This window comes from Mauremys reevesii, linkage group 3, assembly GCF_016161935.1.
Source record: "Mauremys reevesii isolate NIE-2019 linkage group 3, ASM1616193v1, whole genome shotgun sequence".
NCBI lineage: Eukaryota > Metazoa > Chordata > Testudines > Geoemydidae > Mauremys > Mauremys reevesii.
The window spans coordinates 97,304,537-97,320,877 of NC_052625.1; the positions used below are offsets into that span (position 1 = coordinate 97,304,537).

A 16,341-nucleotide genomic window follows, 5' to 3' on the forward strand; every position below is an offset into this window, starting at 1 on the left:
CGTGCTCTGAAGAGCTCCGTACTCTGCATTGCACTGAAGTGTCTGTTTGTCACTTAAAAGGTTGGCCAGTGGCTGGGACAAACACATAAGGTTTTGCAAGATCCCATGAGCACAGCCAATACTCACAGATACTTTGGCGTAGTTCTGAAGGAGAAACTCCTTAGTAGCTGCTTTTGAGTTTGTGAAATCAACAGGGCCGGATTTTCAGAGGTGCTGGCAAGCCAAAACTCCCATTTATTTCACTGATCAAGATGCTACAGCTATGTGCAGTAAAGTTTGTGTCACAAACAGTTTGGGAGCCTGGGCAATAGGCCGGGAAAGTTAAGCTGAGTGGTGCTAGCCCTATTTCAGAATTGGCCATGGGACACCTGACTGACATAACGTGGCAGGCTCCCTAGCCTGCTGTTTGACTGTATTACAGTGGTTCAGCAGCACTGCTGTCGTTAAGGTTGTGTCACATTAAAGTTCTGTTTAAAGGGCCTCTCAAATTGACAGTCTTAGTTCAATTCCTTTGAAATTTTATGTGTTTTAGGATGGTGCAAGGTAGCTTGAATGACAGGGCCTGCAGAGATAAAAGCTCAAAATAAATAGCCATTTTCCAAAATGTTTCCAGGGGGAGGTTGTTTGGTTTGGGGGTGGGGATTTGTGCAGAGCTAGAGATCAAATCATTGATGTGGTGCCAGTCAAAGTGGGTGTGTTCCCCGCGGTGCTGCATGGCACTCAGTAAAGCTCTGGGAGACGTAAGCTGAGAACACTGTTTAAGACACTACACTTTTTTTACAGTGCGCATAGACCAATACAGAAAAATGATACCAGCGTTTCCATTCCTGCCATTTTATATGCCAGGGGTGACCAAACTGCTCGTGAGCCGCATGCAGCTCTTTTACAGTTAAAGTGCAGCTTGCAGAATGACCCACATGTCCCCCCCCCCCCACCCCCTCTGCCTACCAGACTGTTTGAGGGAACTTGGGGCTTCTGCCCAGTGAGGGGGAGGGGAGGTCTCAGGCTTCAGCCCCACAGGAGGCACCTCCTGGGGATCAGGACTTCAGCCCCACGCCCGCTGAAGCCCCTAATCCCACCACCCCACTGCAGGGCTAAAACCCCAAGCCCTGGCAGGCGCACCCCGGCTCTCCAACCTCTGAAGGTTGTCGTATGTGGCTCAGATGGTCATTGAGTTTGGCCACCCATTATATGCTTTAAAGCTCGACTCTTGCAAGTGCTCTAAAATATGACCAGTTACTTGGATTGCTTTGAAATCTGGTGTGCCCCATGGGGATGTGGGGTAGCATTAGTGACCCAAATTTAGGGTCATTTGACCAGCGGATTCCTGAGTTGCAGCCTTTCTCCCCCCCACACCCAAAAAACCGGTGTCCTTCTACCACCGTGAACTGAGAGGTACAACTGACTGGTGAAGGCTGTGACCTCACCCTTCCTTGAACATAACTAAGGCCCCCACCTAAGACCAAATGAGTTTTGGATCAAGTGACTGGAGGTTGCTACAATTTGAGAGGCAAGGGTGGCAGTTTTATTTATTTATTTTGTGGGGGACATGTAGTCAAAGTAGCTGGAGGAAAAAATTAGAAGCCAAAGCTTCCTGGGTGGGAGGGGTATTGGGGGCAGAGGGGTTTGAGCTGCAGTGAGGTGAGGGCGTTACAGGAAGGAGGGATAAATGGGGATAGGTGGTAGGGGAGGGGAGACAGGTTGGGGGCTCAAGTGAGGAGATGTGGGACCGTGGTAAAGGGGATGTGTGGATGAGCGGCAGGGGCCTGGGGAAAGACTAGGGGCGGGGATACCTGTCAGCCCCACATGCTCCGCTCCCATGCGTGTGCTTTTGTCCCTTGAGGGGGTGTCTGAGAGCCCTGCCTTGCCCCCTCACCATGCCCTTCTGTGAATGTCTGAGCCCCTCTCATTGCCTCCTTGGTGTATGCCAGGAGCTGAATTCTAATGCCCCTCACATGAACTGGATTTGTGAAGAGGCGTCTTGCCCTTTTGAGAGGGTCTGCGAGGTTTTCTCCATGTGAGCCAGGATCTGGCTGGAGAGCTGAGAACATAGTTCATGCACAGCTCTAAAGCCCATAAGAGTGGGATGGAAACACTCACTGAGGTGAATGGAGCTGGTCACATGGCTCAGAGCTATTGTTTTGGGTTGTATTCATCCCCATGGGGTGAGCTCATTCAGTTGAGAAACATCACATTGAGATCAACAGGCCACTTCGCACTTTGCAGAGCCTCCTATGGTGCAGATGGATGTGCAGATGCACCCTTTCCCTCCACCGCCCCTCTGTCCTTCCTGTTTAAAGGACAACTGCTCTAAAATCTGCCTGCTTGCACCAGTTTTCTTGATGTGCTGTGCCTTGTGGAAGGGTTAGTGACCCATTCATGCAGTCATTTGAGCCAGGCGTTCCAGAGATATAAGCCCAACCTAGCCATTTTTCAAAAAGTTTCTTGCTGTTTTGGTTTGGGTTTTTTTGGGTGCAGCACTAGCGCTCACATTATTGCATGATGCAAGTCAAAATGGTCTCAGCCACTCAATTATTACCCAAGGTAGGTCCTGACACCCACTAAGTCTTTGGGGGAACCCAAATTGTGACCAGCCTTTGGGCACATGCTAACTTCTTTGCTTGCATAGATGTGCAATGTGGACGGAATACAGTGTGATGTGCCAATAAAGAAAAAAAATCATGGCAGGTTTCTGTGCAGCCACTCTGTGCTTGCTGAGTAGTTGGCGGAAATGTACCACTTGGTGAACTCCCCGCCACCGCTCTGTCTAGCCCCAATCTTTGTGCACCTAGGCAATAAAGATTTTAATAACTCATGTTATTTGAGAAAAGTTGGGGCCTGGGGAAGAAGTGACAGAGTCATCTTTTCCAGGACTGACTGTGCCGGCCAATCGCACCAGCCCACAGGGTGCCCCCTCCCCCAGTGCAGGGCCTGGAGCGGGCGATTCAATTGGCCCTACCCAAGGGATGGTGAGTGTGAGGTCAATGATGGTAGATGATAGCAAATGGATGGGGTGGGCAGCCTTTGTTGCTGTCCTTTAATAGTAGTAGCTTGAATCCTGTGGGTGAGCCTGAATGGTTTGTAAAAGACAGCGATGACAGGCTTGTTCCTTTCAGCAACTGTGGGTTGGCAGAGTAAAGGTGTTGGGGGAGGGGGGGATAGGACGTGATTGGCTTGCTGTAATGCTGCCCTCTGTCAGCAGTATCCTGAAGGCAATCTGAACTGTGCAGTACCTGCTTTCAGCCGATTTTGGTCAACTCAGCGTTCTGCAAGGGGATGCCTTCCCCATACCCAACTACCCTCTAACTGTTCATTAATGGAAGGTTTAGCCACATGCAATGACATTTCAAATAATGATTTGGGACTGGCACCATGATGGGCTTGACACTGAGCCACAGACCATTATGTTCACATCCCTGGCTGTGCTGTGCTCTGTCAGTGAGGTATGCAGTAGCACTTGCAGCCCTGTGCACGGTATGTCTGGTGCCAGCAGCCAGGAACAGGAGCACTGGTTGCCCCACTGCCAGCTCAGGCCATGTGACCAAACTTGAGTGAGTGTCATTGTGACCCCAGTCATGGAGGGAGGGGACACTGCTCAGCCTTGGCTCTGTGGCCCCTCCATCACGGTGAAAAGGCCATGGCGGGGGGCGAAAATTGAGAGAGTGGTGCTGTGATTCCCCCACCCCATGCACTGGGGTGGGGGAATCCCAGTGAGTGAGGGGAGTGACACTGCATCAGAATGGGGTTGGCTGGAATGCAGGGGCTGAGCTTGGTATGGACTTGGTTGGTGAGGAGCTAAGGCCAGGGGTTGCACCATGGCTGACTCCACAGAGACTGATGGGAAAAATTTCTTGGGTTGGCCCTGGAAGTGTGTGAACCAAATTAGCAATCTTAAAACAGTTTTCAGTGATCAGCCAACATCCCATTTGTGATTTACAAATATAGCGTCAGATTGATCAAATGGATAGATAAAACTAGATGCTTCCAGTGAGTGCAGCTAGATTGTGAGCCAATCCTGTGATATGAGATATTACTTCAGTTCATGTCCGTTGGCTTATGTGTTTGATCACATACAGATGTGCAATGAATCTAAATCTTTGGCAAATCCTTCACATGTCCCAAGGCATATGTGTGAGGGTGACTGTGTGGGGAATGACTGAGGCGGTGTTTCCTAGTGAATAGAGCACTGGACTAGAACTCAGGAAACCTGGATTCTATTCCCAGCTCTGCCACAGGCCTGCTGCACAACTCTGGGCAAGTTACATTCCCTGCTGTGCCTCAGTTTCCCCACCTGTAAAATAGGGATGAGGCTGCTGCTCTCCTTTCTAAATCATTTTGCGAGCTGCTGATAAAAAGCACTTTAAATGAGCTGGGTATGATGTTATTCACAACCTGGTTTTCTGATCGTTAAATGCAGTACCGGTAAAATGTTTTGTGTTGGTTTGGGTTGTTTTTTTTTGGGGGGGGGGGGGGAGGACCACTGTTCATTTCTGCTAGAAAAGCCCAGTGCTGGCCCTCAAAGATCCAAAGCTTCCTTTTAAAACAAATAGCTCATATGCAATCATGTCGGGCAGGCTGCAGAGTGATCTGTTACTCATATGTAGAAAACATGCTACAGATCTTGACCAAATTATTTATAATCTTCCAGGGATAATATCCTTATTGGTTCCTATGCTGGGCTATGTAGAGTGAAAAATTACATTGCTTAGAAGCCAAAATGAAGCATTGTGCAGCAGGGAAAAATATAATCCAAAAGCACACCTGTAGGTTGGGATTCACAAAGGCACCTAATTTCTGTTGATGTCATCCAAAATTAACTGAAATCAATGGGAGTTAGACGCCTAAACAGCTTTGTGAATCCCACGCTTACTGAATGTACAGGCTCACAATCAGCGGAGCCAATAGTCCCTCCCTGAAGTAGCACTGCAAAGAGATTTTTTTCGAAAAAAATCACAGCACAGAATCTAATCTAATATACATGTTGCTGCCTTGATTGTGCTCAGAGACACACAATTATTTTGAGGCTATACCTGTATTTTTTTTTGCAAAGGGTAAAGTCTTCACTAGGAAAAAGATGTGTTCTTACCCGTATTAGCAAACACAAGACAACACCCGAGTTTTCAGTCTACGCTCCTCTGCAGTCTTTACCTTGACCTGCTAAGGTAGTGAAAAACCACAAACAACCTTGTCTTCGCTAGGATGCACTTAGTAATACTTGGTAAGAGCAGACCTTTTGGTAACGAGGCATCCTGAGAGTCCACTTAGGCATGAATACTCCCAGGAAATAAAAGAATCTAGACTTGGCTAGACTGTGGAAATAAATGTATTTTAAACATCACTTAAGAACATAAGAGCGGCCATACTGGGTCAGACCAAAGGTCCATCCAGCCCACTGTCCTGTTTACTGACAGTGGCCAATGCCAGGTGCCCCAGAGGGAGTGAACCGATCATGTGATCTCTCTCCTGCCATCCATCGCCACCCTCTGACAAACAGAGGCTAGGGACACCATTCCTTACCCATCCTGGCTAATAGCCATTAATGGACTTAACCTCCATGAATTTATCTAGTTCTCTTTTAAACCCTGTTATAGTCCTAGCCTTCACAACCTCCTCAGGCAAGGAGTTCCACTGGTTGACTGTGCGCTGTGTGAAGAAGAACTTCCTTTTATTTATTTTAAATCTGCTGCCTATTAATTTCATTTGGTGACCCCTAGTTCTTATATTATGGGACCAAGTAAATAACTTTTCCTTATCCACTTTCTCCACATCATGCATGATTTTATATACCTCTATCACAGGGGTGGGCAAACTACGATCCGCGGGCTGGATCCTGCCCCTCAGGGCTTTGGATCCGGCCCACCGGATTGCCCCCTATGGCGCTATGGGCCCTGTGCCACTCTCAGAAGCAGCTGGCACCATGTCCCTGAGGCCCCCTGGCGGGGGGAGCAGAGGGCTCCATGCATTGCCCTTGCCTCCAGGCACCGCCCCCTGTAGCTCCCATTGGCTGGGAATGGGGAACCGCGGCCAATGGGAGCTTCAGGGGAGGTACCTGGAGCCCTCCGCCCTCCCTCCCCCAGGAGCCACAGCGCTTCCTGGAGCAGCACGGGCCAGGGACAGGGCAGGTATGCAGGGAGCCTGCCCTGGCCCTGGTGCACGCCGCTGCCACCCCGGCGCCACTTTAGGTAAGCAGCACCGGACTGGAGCCTGAACCCCTTCTGCACCCTGCCCAACTCCCTGCCCTAAGCCCCCTGCATGCACCTCGCACCCCTCCTGCACCCCCCTGCCCTGATCCCCCTCCCCCAGTCCACACCCCTCCTGCACCCTTGCCCTGAGCCTCCCCCTGCACTCTGCACTCCTCCTGCACCCCAACCCCCTTCCCTGAGCCCCCTCATACACTCTGAACCCTCCTCTGCGCCAATCCCTTGCCCTGAGCCCCTTCCTGCACACCGTACCCCCTCCCACACTCCACACTCCCTCCTGCACCCCAACCTCCTGCCCCAGCCCTGCATACAATTTCCCCACTCAGATGTGGCCCTTGGCCCAAAAAGTTTGCCCACCCCTGCTCTATTATATCCCGCTTAGTCTCCTCTTTTCCAAGCTGAAAAGTCCTAGCCTCTTTAATCTCGCCTCATATGGGACCCTCTCCAAACCCCTAATCATTTTAGTTGCCCTTTTCTGAACTTTTTCTAATGCCAGTATATCTTTTTTGAGATGAGGAGACCATATCTGTACACAGTATTCAAGATGTGGGTGTACAATGGATTTATATAAGGGCAATAAGATATTCTCCGTCTTATTCTCTATCCCTTTTTTAATGATTCCTAACATCCTGTTTGCTTTTTTGACTGACACTGCACACTGTGTGGACGTCTTTAGAGAACTATCCACGATGACTCCAAGATCTCTTTCCTGATTGATTGTAGCTAAATTAGCCCCCATCACATTGTATGTATAGTTGGGGTTATTTTTTCCAATGTACATTACTTTACATTTATCCACATTATATTTATTTGCCATTTTGTTGCCCAATCACTTAGTTTTGGGAGATCTTTTTGAAGTTCTTCAGTCTGCTTTGGTCTTAACTATCTTGAGCAGTTTAGTATCATCTGCAAACTTTGCCACCTCACTGTTTACCCCTTTCTCCAGATCATTTATGAATAAGTTGAATAGGATTGGTCCTAGGACTGACCCTTGGGGAACATGACTAGTTACTTCCTCCATTCTGAAAATTCACCATTTATTCCTACCCTTTGTTCCCTGTCTTTTAACCAGTTCTTAATCCATGAAAGGATCTTCCCTCTTATTCCATACAACTTAATTTACGTAAGAGCGTTTGGTGAGGGACCTTGTCAAAGGCTTTCTGGAAATCTAAGTACACTATGTCCACTGTATCCCCCTTGTCCACATGTTTGTTGGCCCCTTCAAAGAACTCTAATAGATTAGTAAGACATGATTTCCCTTTACAGAAACCATGTTGACTTTTGCCCAACAAGTTATGTTCTTCTACGTGTCTGACAATGTTATTCTTTACTATTGTTTCAACTAATTTGCCTGGTACCGACGTTAGACTTACCGGTTTGTAATTGCCAGGATCACCTCTAGAGCCCTTTTTAAATATTGGCATTACATTAGCTATCTTCTAGTCATTGGGTACAGAAGCTGATTTAAAGGACAGGTTACAAACCATAGTTAATAGTTCCGCAACTTCACATTTGAGTTCTTCAGAACTCTTGGGTGAATGCCATCTGGTCCTGGTGACATGTTACTGTTAACAAGTGCAGACAGACAGTGATCTTTAAAAAAATGTATATGCTGGTTGTGATTAACCCATCACTATCTTTGTCTGCACTAGATGCTAAATGACTAACCGCTTGTAAAACACAATCTATTTGATTAGTCTAGTCATGCCTGTTGACTCTGGAAAAGGAGAGAGTGCCGCACAGTGCTAAGTGAGTGGCTGTGCAGGGAAGTTGCCCAAACCCTGTGACATGAAGGACTGATTCAGTGAAATCTAATGACAGAGTCACATTTAAAAAAAAAAAGACAAAAGACTCATGGCCATAAGGGTTTCTCTTCAGCCTCCAACTGCTCATAAATGGTGCAGCCCATAGCCACATTTTAGGACTCTGCAGTCAGCAGGTTGAGCATCCATGCTCTGGCAGGAGCCCTGACTCAACAGGTACAGACATACATGCACACAGGCAATGCACGGTCTTTGGATGTGGGTACTACCATGGGAGAATTCAAGAGGTCTTTTCTCTCCCTGCAATAAAGGCAAAACTTCCATGTTTTTTGCAAATGCACTTTCTAGCCTTAGACAAATGCACTAGGGACATTTTTTATAACACTAAATGATTACCCATCATCTAGCTAGTCATCAAGAGGCAATAAGCAGAAAAAACAGTTTTAAAAACTATCCAACAGACCTTGTTTTAGTTAATTCTTTATTTTGACATCAAATAGGTTGAGAAAATCTTGGACAGGTCAAGTATGCTGCTGGATTTTTTTTTAAAGTCTTTTGTAACGTTCGTTTCAAGGTGCAAAAGAGGTTTACATGTGTGTTTCATGTAACATAGCAAAACTTTAACAAAACAAGAAGACGTCAAAAACAGTATACGCATCAGCAGAATAATCCAACAAATACATTATGGCACTTGAGCCTGGTACTAAAGAAAGGGCTCTACAATGAAAAAATAGGTAGTGCACAAAAGAAGCTTCTTTTTAATATATATACACACACAATAAGGGAGCATAAAGTGGCTTTTTAATGCAAGTCTTTGTGACTAGCAACTTCTTTCTTTTCACTCTCAGATGGTCACTGTCTAATGAAAACAGATTACTTATTGGAGATGCACAGGGATACAGAGCACTCATTGAAGAGGGGATTGCAATATGGCAGCATATATTTCTTTAAAAGTTTAGGCACATTTGAATGCAAAAAATGAGGTTTTTTTTTAAAAAAAAAAAAAATCTCTTACAGACAGTGCAAAATTTGAAGTGCCCTCACAAAGGCAACAATCACTTAGAAAACAACCTTTAGGACATAAAAAATATCTACATTTGAATTAAAACATAAAAAAAGAGAATGCAAGTAGAAAGAAAAGGTTTTTAATGAAATATGAATTTTTGGTACCCAAAATTTAAATCACTGAAGGCAATCTGAAATTGTGGTATATTTTTGGGTACTAGCTATGCATGCTATGCATTAAGACCTGGTCTTAACTTCGTAAATACAAAAATATTCAGTTTGTAAAGATGTAATATATTTGTAAATAGCTTTCAAAATAGCTGACATAATGTAGAGTAATTGATCACACTAATTCTGCTGTCACTATCTTAGTGTTTGCATCCACACAATCCTGCTAGTTTTAAATTGGGTTGCATCCTAGTTTTAAAAGCAGGATATACATATATATACAAGAACAGGGACTTATCTTGTTCCCATTCAAGTCTGTGGTTAGATTGACTTCAGTGGGGCAGGATTTTGGTGGAAAGAATTCTAATTCTTAGATGTTTGGTTTCATTTTTGGCACAGCTCTTTAAGAATTAAAATACCGGTAATCAATTATTGAAATAGATCATGACTCCAGTATGAGACCTACTGCTTCCACTGCAAAACATACTGACCTTGCATTATCAGTAGAAATGTAAGCTAGTTGTTCTTTCTTCCTTAGTGACACGTTTTCTAATCTACCAATTTCTTAAATGTACAAGAAGGAAAAATCAGGAAAGTCACCACAAACACCAAGAAATTGCTCCTGTTTTGTTTGTTTGTTTTATTTTTACTTCAGAACCACTCCTGTTGTCTTTCATAGGAGTTTTACCTGAGACAAAGTCTGCAAGATCAAGTCCACTACAAACAAGACGTGTTGGAAAGTGTTCATACTCTGTTGGAAACCCTGACATCATCAGATGAGCAAGTTCACATTACTACTTTCACATGTGCCCTGAATGTCTTAAAATGATTGTTATTTGAATGGCAACAGGTTTGCTATGCAAAGCAAGTTCATCTGCTCCATTATTGTTGGTAAAAGCATAATTAGCTTCCCTGAATATTTTTCCTTCTCAAATGTAGTCACTACAGGATATTATTTTTCTTTTTCATATCCAGCACTAGGTATTGCAGTTAGTGCTGGCTTATCTACTGCAAATATAAAAGTATAGATGAAATATAATCATCATATAAGCTAACAATCAGTTAGCCTCAGGCACAAATAACTACATATGTGATATGGTACCTCAAAAGCATATGAAAACATATTTTGTTTTATGTATTATAGACTTTGTCAACTGGGTTTACTGAATGGCTACATTCAATTGTCTGATATGTGAGCAATGCATCTTTTATATATAACATTATTTAAGGTGCTTTTTAAAGAAAAAATTAAGTTTTGAACAAGTTAATGATGTCAATCACAGACATTGCCTCCGAGTTAAAAATATGTATTGTGGGAAATCATTATTTTTCTCTCTTGGGCTCCCACTGCTTTTGTTACAATGTACAGTTGAACTAAATGAGGTCTTATTGCAAAGGCCAAGGCTAACAAAGAATCCCAAGTTGCTGGTGTGTCAAATCATTTTTAATAGTCTGGGCCATGTTTTGGTAGCCTTCCTTATGTTGGGTAGCACTTTCCATATGCAGGCTCATTGACTTCAGTGGGACAATTTGCAGCTGAGGGTGCTACTCACCATGGCTAAAGTATCAGAATCCAGCCCTCTGTTTCCAGTTGCCAGCCATGGCCCAAATGCATTTATTTAAATTCATCCAAGGATTAATTTGACCCAGTGTGCTTATTTGTTGGGAGAACCAAGGAAGGAGCCATTAATTTAGATAATGTGAAGTTTAGAGGAGCTCTGTCTAGTTTATTACAAAGAACATGGAAGTTGTAAACACACTATATTTGATGGGCAACTCTGGGCTACAATTGGGTGACATTTGTCTTTTAAACTTAGGTACAAGATTCCTGTGGCCCATTCAGATCTTCACCTTTGCTTATTTATGTCCATAATTTACAGTACACCAAGATTTTCTCAACAAAAAAAATTGCTATAAAATGGAAATAAAAATGTGTACATTTTGGACAAGGCACTTAGGAGCCCCCAATGGCCTTTGGGTAATGAATTGCAAAGAAAGACCAATGCTTTCTCTGCATAAGCACAAAGACAAGTGCTTTATCATAGTCACAAAAAAATGAGGCTACTGGAAACGAAACTAGTGATCTGCATTAGCAAGAGGGTTGTTAAATTAAGATGAGATGAAAGCGCTTCACAAGTTGAAAGCTCACAAGCTTCCTAGGGAGTCTGAAAAAATACAACACATGCAGCTAGCAGTTACCTGCAGATTTAGAACTAAAGTCTGTGTTCTGATATATACATCCTCCTGTCCTTTCCCCCCTCCCCCTCCCAACTTCTACTGAGGTCAAGATGCACATGCCTGCGGGTATATTAGGCCCTTGGCTTGCAGCATACACTTGTACTGTCCCTCTCTATGTCTGTTCTTCCCTACTGCAAGTTGTTTATCAGCATACAAGGAGTTCTACTTTTGTTGCAGTGGGGACCATTAGAAATGATCATTTAATTAGAATGTGAGATACTGCAATCAACTGAACTAGAAAGGGTGGTAAATGCCTAATTTTTAATGGTACCCAGTACAGGGAAGATTAAAGTTTATCTTCCCCTTTATTAGATGCCCTTCATAAGTGGTTTAAACGCCTATTAGTATCAATGGGAATTACATACATTCATGATTCCAAGGCCCAAAGGGACCATTGTGATCATCTAGTCTGACCTCCGGTATAACACAAGCCATAAAGCTTCCTCAAAATAAATGGATGGGTGAGTTCAATAGAGTTTGACAACACTTATTAATATTAAAGGCAATGGCATACATCCACAGAAAGGCACACATTTCCCAGCTGGCTTTCCATCAAAGTACTACCCACCCCAGGACTGAGATCAGAGAATACTGAGTGCATTCAATCCAGTATGGCCATTGGATGATATAACCGCAACTGGATATAAATTCTATGTATTCATGAAGGGGGAAACATCTGCTGATGTCAGCCAGTAAGGGAAATTTTAAAATAATATTACTTTCAGAAAGGAGTACTTTGTCACGGTGCAAATATGACAGGCTGGAATCTACCAAGATCTGAGCTATGTAACTAGTCTTTAGTGGGGCTTCCTTGTGGCTCATCCTGGAGCCACTCAACCTTTCAGTGGAAACATCAATTACTCAAAATCAGCTCGGGCCCAGGCTCAAATGATTCCCAGCAAACGGTCAACAAAGCCCAAAATCTTGGGCTGATAAAGGCTACAGGAATCCTCACCCTAATTAATACACGGGGTAAATAAGAGCCAGTTCAAATTAAGTTGGCCTCCCATCCTTGCAGGCCAGCCGTAATAACAAAACCTCTTCCATTAAGGATTTTAGCAAGTGATCAATGAACACTCAGACTGGAAATCACTGGTGCCTATTGGAGTGTTTACACGTGTGGCAATTTAGCTAAAGTGATGTATGAACTAGGTAGTATGCTGTTGGGATTCTCAGAACCTTGTAGGCTTTTTTAACATGTGAACGCTCATACTGTATTTTGCAAATTCTCATCTTCCCTGTTTACATAAAAGGACTGCAAGGAATGTGATGAAGTTGATGCAGTTGTCAACTGGCTCCGATTCTCTTCTTCCATCTGGGGAGCATTTTTGGCTGCTGGGGCATGCAGTCGGTGAGCATCTAGCATTTCCAGCAATAAATCATAAAGCGGGACTACATTTTTGCACTTCATGTTGTATAGGTGCTCCATCCCTTTATTGCTGTGGATTGCAATGAAAACAAAGTCAGAGGACACTCCATAATGAGATGACACGCCATAATATTTATAGTGATTGCCATTAAAAAGCCACCATCTGGCAACAGTTACCACACAATGATATCTACAATATCACAGTTTCCCCCACAAAGTGTTGGCTTTTAATGCTAATCGTGTATCCAGTCCATAACTACCAACTCAATGATTGTCAGACTTACCATAACAAGAAAAATAACTTAAAGTTTACAAAAGTAAAAAGAACAAACACAAAACCAAACCACCACTCTGGCTTTTGCCTGAACGTTTAGATCAGTTCTGGGAGGAAAAAAAATTAGGGAGTGTTATTAACCCTTTCACCACCCACATTAGTAACTTCAGTGACGCTTGCCACTATTTTAAATGCTACTTATGTAGTGGGATCAAGGAACCATAACTCCATTAACCAACCAATCAGTGTGCTTTGACACCTTAAAAATAAACAGTACCTGTTTAGAACTGTCAGATTTCTAACACTCCAGCTATAAGGTATAGGAGCCCAATTTCACTTCAAGAACTGAATAATTGAATTAATCAGGGTTGTGTCCCTCGCCTCTGTTTGCCAGAAGCTGGGAATAAGCAACAGGGAATGGATCACTTGATGATTACCTGTTCTGTTCATTCCCTCTGGGGCACCTGCCACTGGCCACTGTCGGAAGACAGGACACTGGGATAGATGGACCTTTGGTCTGACCCAGTAGGGCCATTCTTATCTTATCTTATAGACCTTTTGCTTAGATTAAGAGCAAATTAAATTCTTCAAACACATCACCTCTAACTGTTAATTATTATTAAAAATCATGGAGATAGAGTCTGAATCCCCTACTTCAATGTGAGTAGGGGTTGCAGAACTGGGGTGTTACAGACTGTTTCAATTTACTCGGTATGTTATAAACAGAGTAAGACATTGTGTATAACACAACAACAATCAGGTCCTGCCTCCACCATCAGACCCATTTGCAGTATAGTGACATCAGAAGCAGAGGAACCATAAAGAGCACAAGAAACAAACAGCGTTAGGGACAGTTTCCCCTCCCACATGATATTAAGCAAAGGGCTGTTTGTATTTCGGAATTATGGGCCACACTGTAACACCCTCATTCACACTGACTAGCATGTTGCCCCACAAGTAGTCTCTGAAGGAAAAGCCCACTTGTGGAGTAAGTTACTATTCAACATGAGTTTATCAGAGTCTGGCTGTATCAACAGAGCAAAACCTTCCCTGCATGCTGAATTTTGTGCCTTTGCCTTGTACAATGCAAGAAGGCTGCATGTGCACTCTCTCACCTCATGTGCCTGATGTGCGAGAGTATGAGGAGGAGCTGAGCCAGTCGTCTGTGTTGCTGATCTGGAGAGAGACCTGACTTGGCCATTAAATGAATCAACGTATCTGTGATTTTGTCCAGAACACGATGAATATGCTCCTTCTCTTCCAAAGATTTCAAGGTGCTGGAAAGAAATGTATACACACCTGGTGGGTGTGGGGGGAACAACACAAAGAGAGATTAGATTTTCACAGCTACAGTCTCATAGATAGGTATCTTAAGAGGTCAGAAGAGGCGTGAGAGCCAACCGCACTGTGAACTTAGTTCTCTTCTGGCAGTAAGAGGTTAGAGACAATCTAAAGAGAACATGGCTAAGGAAAGAATGGAGGTCTCTCTAAAATGACAATGGTGAGACTCAGGAGTGGACACATTGGTCTAGATGAAAAACAAAACAATGGGATACTCAGAAAATATTATACAACCCAAACTGCAAATATGAGTATGAAGTAATAAATAATCAGTTTTCTTGTTAAACCTCCTCTACTCCTGCTGCTTCAGCTCCCAGAGATTATTATTAAACGGTGGTGGCTTTCATGCACAAACCAACCCAACTCCCCCACCTCCACACACACACACACAAAGAGGATATGATGAAAGCAAACTGATTGGCACTTTGGTTGGAGTCCTTTATGCTGTACCTAAAATAAAACAAGGTAGAAAAATGTTTCTGCATGAGGAAAAGTGTTTCTCATAGATATACATAATGTGGGATAATCAAAGTGACTGAAAGGGAAAATTGCCCTGCAGCCTTAATCCCACCTGCTCCATGTTTTAGGGTCTCTGGTTATTTCAAAGAATCTTTTTTTTCCCCAAGGCAGGTGATGCTATTAGGTCAGTTATTGTCTTGTTCAAATAAGATGGGTGGGATCTGTGAAAGACTAAACTCTATTCTTTATAAATTCCAAGCCACACACCTTCATAAACAATCTACAATAAAATCTAACGCTTGCAGTTTTCTATTTCTTTCAATGCAGACTGATAGCACTGGTGCAATCTGAAACCAGTGTAGTAGTGATGACAGCATCTGGAGAAACAGTCAAGTGGAACTGGAGAAAATGGGCCAGATTACGAGTTCAGTTACTCCAGATTTAAACCCAGGTAAGAGATCAATTTACTATAGTTATAATACATTTCCCACTTTCCTTGCTCCATCATGCTGTGTATTACACCTCAGATTGTGTAATCTCTTTGAAGTTACTCCCGTCCCTGCCTCTACTGTCTTGTCACCTCCTAGTCCCTCACATTTGTTAGCTGTTTGGTACAGGGACCAGGTTTTCTATCTGTATTGAGAGGCATCTTGAGCTCCTATGGACACCATTAGAAATAATCATAATAATAATAATAATGATCATAAGTGTAATTCTGTTGATTTCATTGGCATTTACACAGGGCCGGTGCAAGGATGTTTCACGCCCTAGGCGAAAGTTCTACCTTGCGCCCTCCCCTGTCCCCGAGCCCTCGTCCTGAGGCGCCCCCCCTGTGGCAGCTCCCTCCCCTCCGCCCTGAGGCCCCCCCTGCAGCAGCTCCCCACCCCCACCCTCCCCCCCTTACTTGCTGCAGGTGGCCCTCCCCGCGTCCCCCTGCCCCACTCCCTCCGCCTAAATGCCGGCGGCGACCGGGGCAGCCGAAGATCCGGCCGCCACAGTCACCGCCAAAGAAAATGCCGCCCCCCAAATCCTAGCGCCTTAGGCGACCACCTAGATCACCTAAATGGTTGCACCAGCCCTGCATTTACACCAGAGTAAGTGAGATCAGAATCTATCCTACTGATAGAGAACAGAACAGCTATTACAGTGTTCATCTGCAAATTTAACACCATCAGTTTAGGACTAAACAAAGACTGTGAATGGCTTGCCAATTACAGAACCAGTTTCTCCTCCCTTGGTTTTCACACCTCAGCTGCTGGAACAGGGCCCCATCCTCCCTGATTGATCTAACCTCGTTATCTCTAGCTTGCTTCTTGCTTGCTTATATATACACACCTGTCCCTGGAAATTTCCACTGCTTGCATCCGAAGAAGTGGGTATTCACCCACGAAAGCTCATGCTGCAAAACTTCTGTTAGTCTATAAGGTGCCACAGGATTCTTTACTGCTTCCTTTTATTTGTTTGCCTGCACTGGACTATTGCTATGAAGTTGTTTTACAAATATGAAGCAGTGACTGCTTGTCC

The 16,341-nt window shown here is 44.1% G+C and overlaps 1 protein-coding gene across 5 annotated transcripts in view; it reads right to left on the bottom strand.

The window, feature by feature from the left end:
• Window positions 1-8,430: 8,430 nt before the first annotated feature.
• Window positions 8,431-16,341, bottom strand: part of ESR1 (estrogen receptor 1) — a 285,231-nt gene continuing 277,320 nt past the window's right edge. For all 5 annotated transcript variants that reach the window (XM_039530311.1, XM_039530314.1, XM_039530315.1 and 2 more), the window contains 2 exons: window positions 14,133-14,316; window positions 8,431-12,813 (listed from right to left, as the gene is read on the bottom strand). In XM_039530311.1, the coding sequence (XP_039386245.1) occupies window positions 12,582-12,813; window positions 14,133-14,316 (416 nt within the window). In that variant the 3' untranslated portion in view covers window positions 8,431-12,581. The remainder of the gene's footprint in view (window positions 12,814-14,132; window positions 14,317-16,341) is intronic.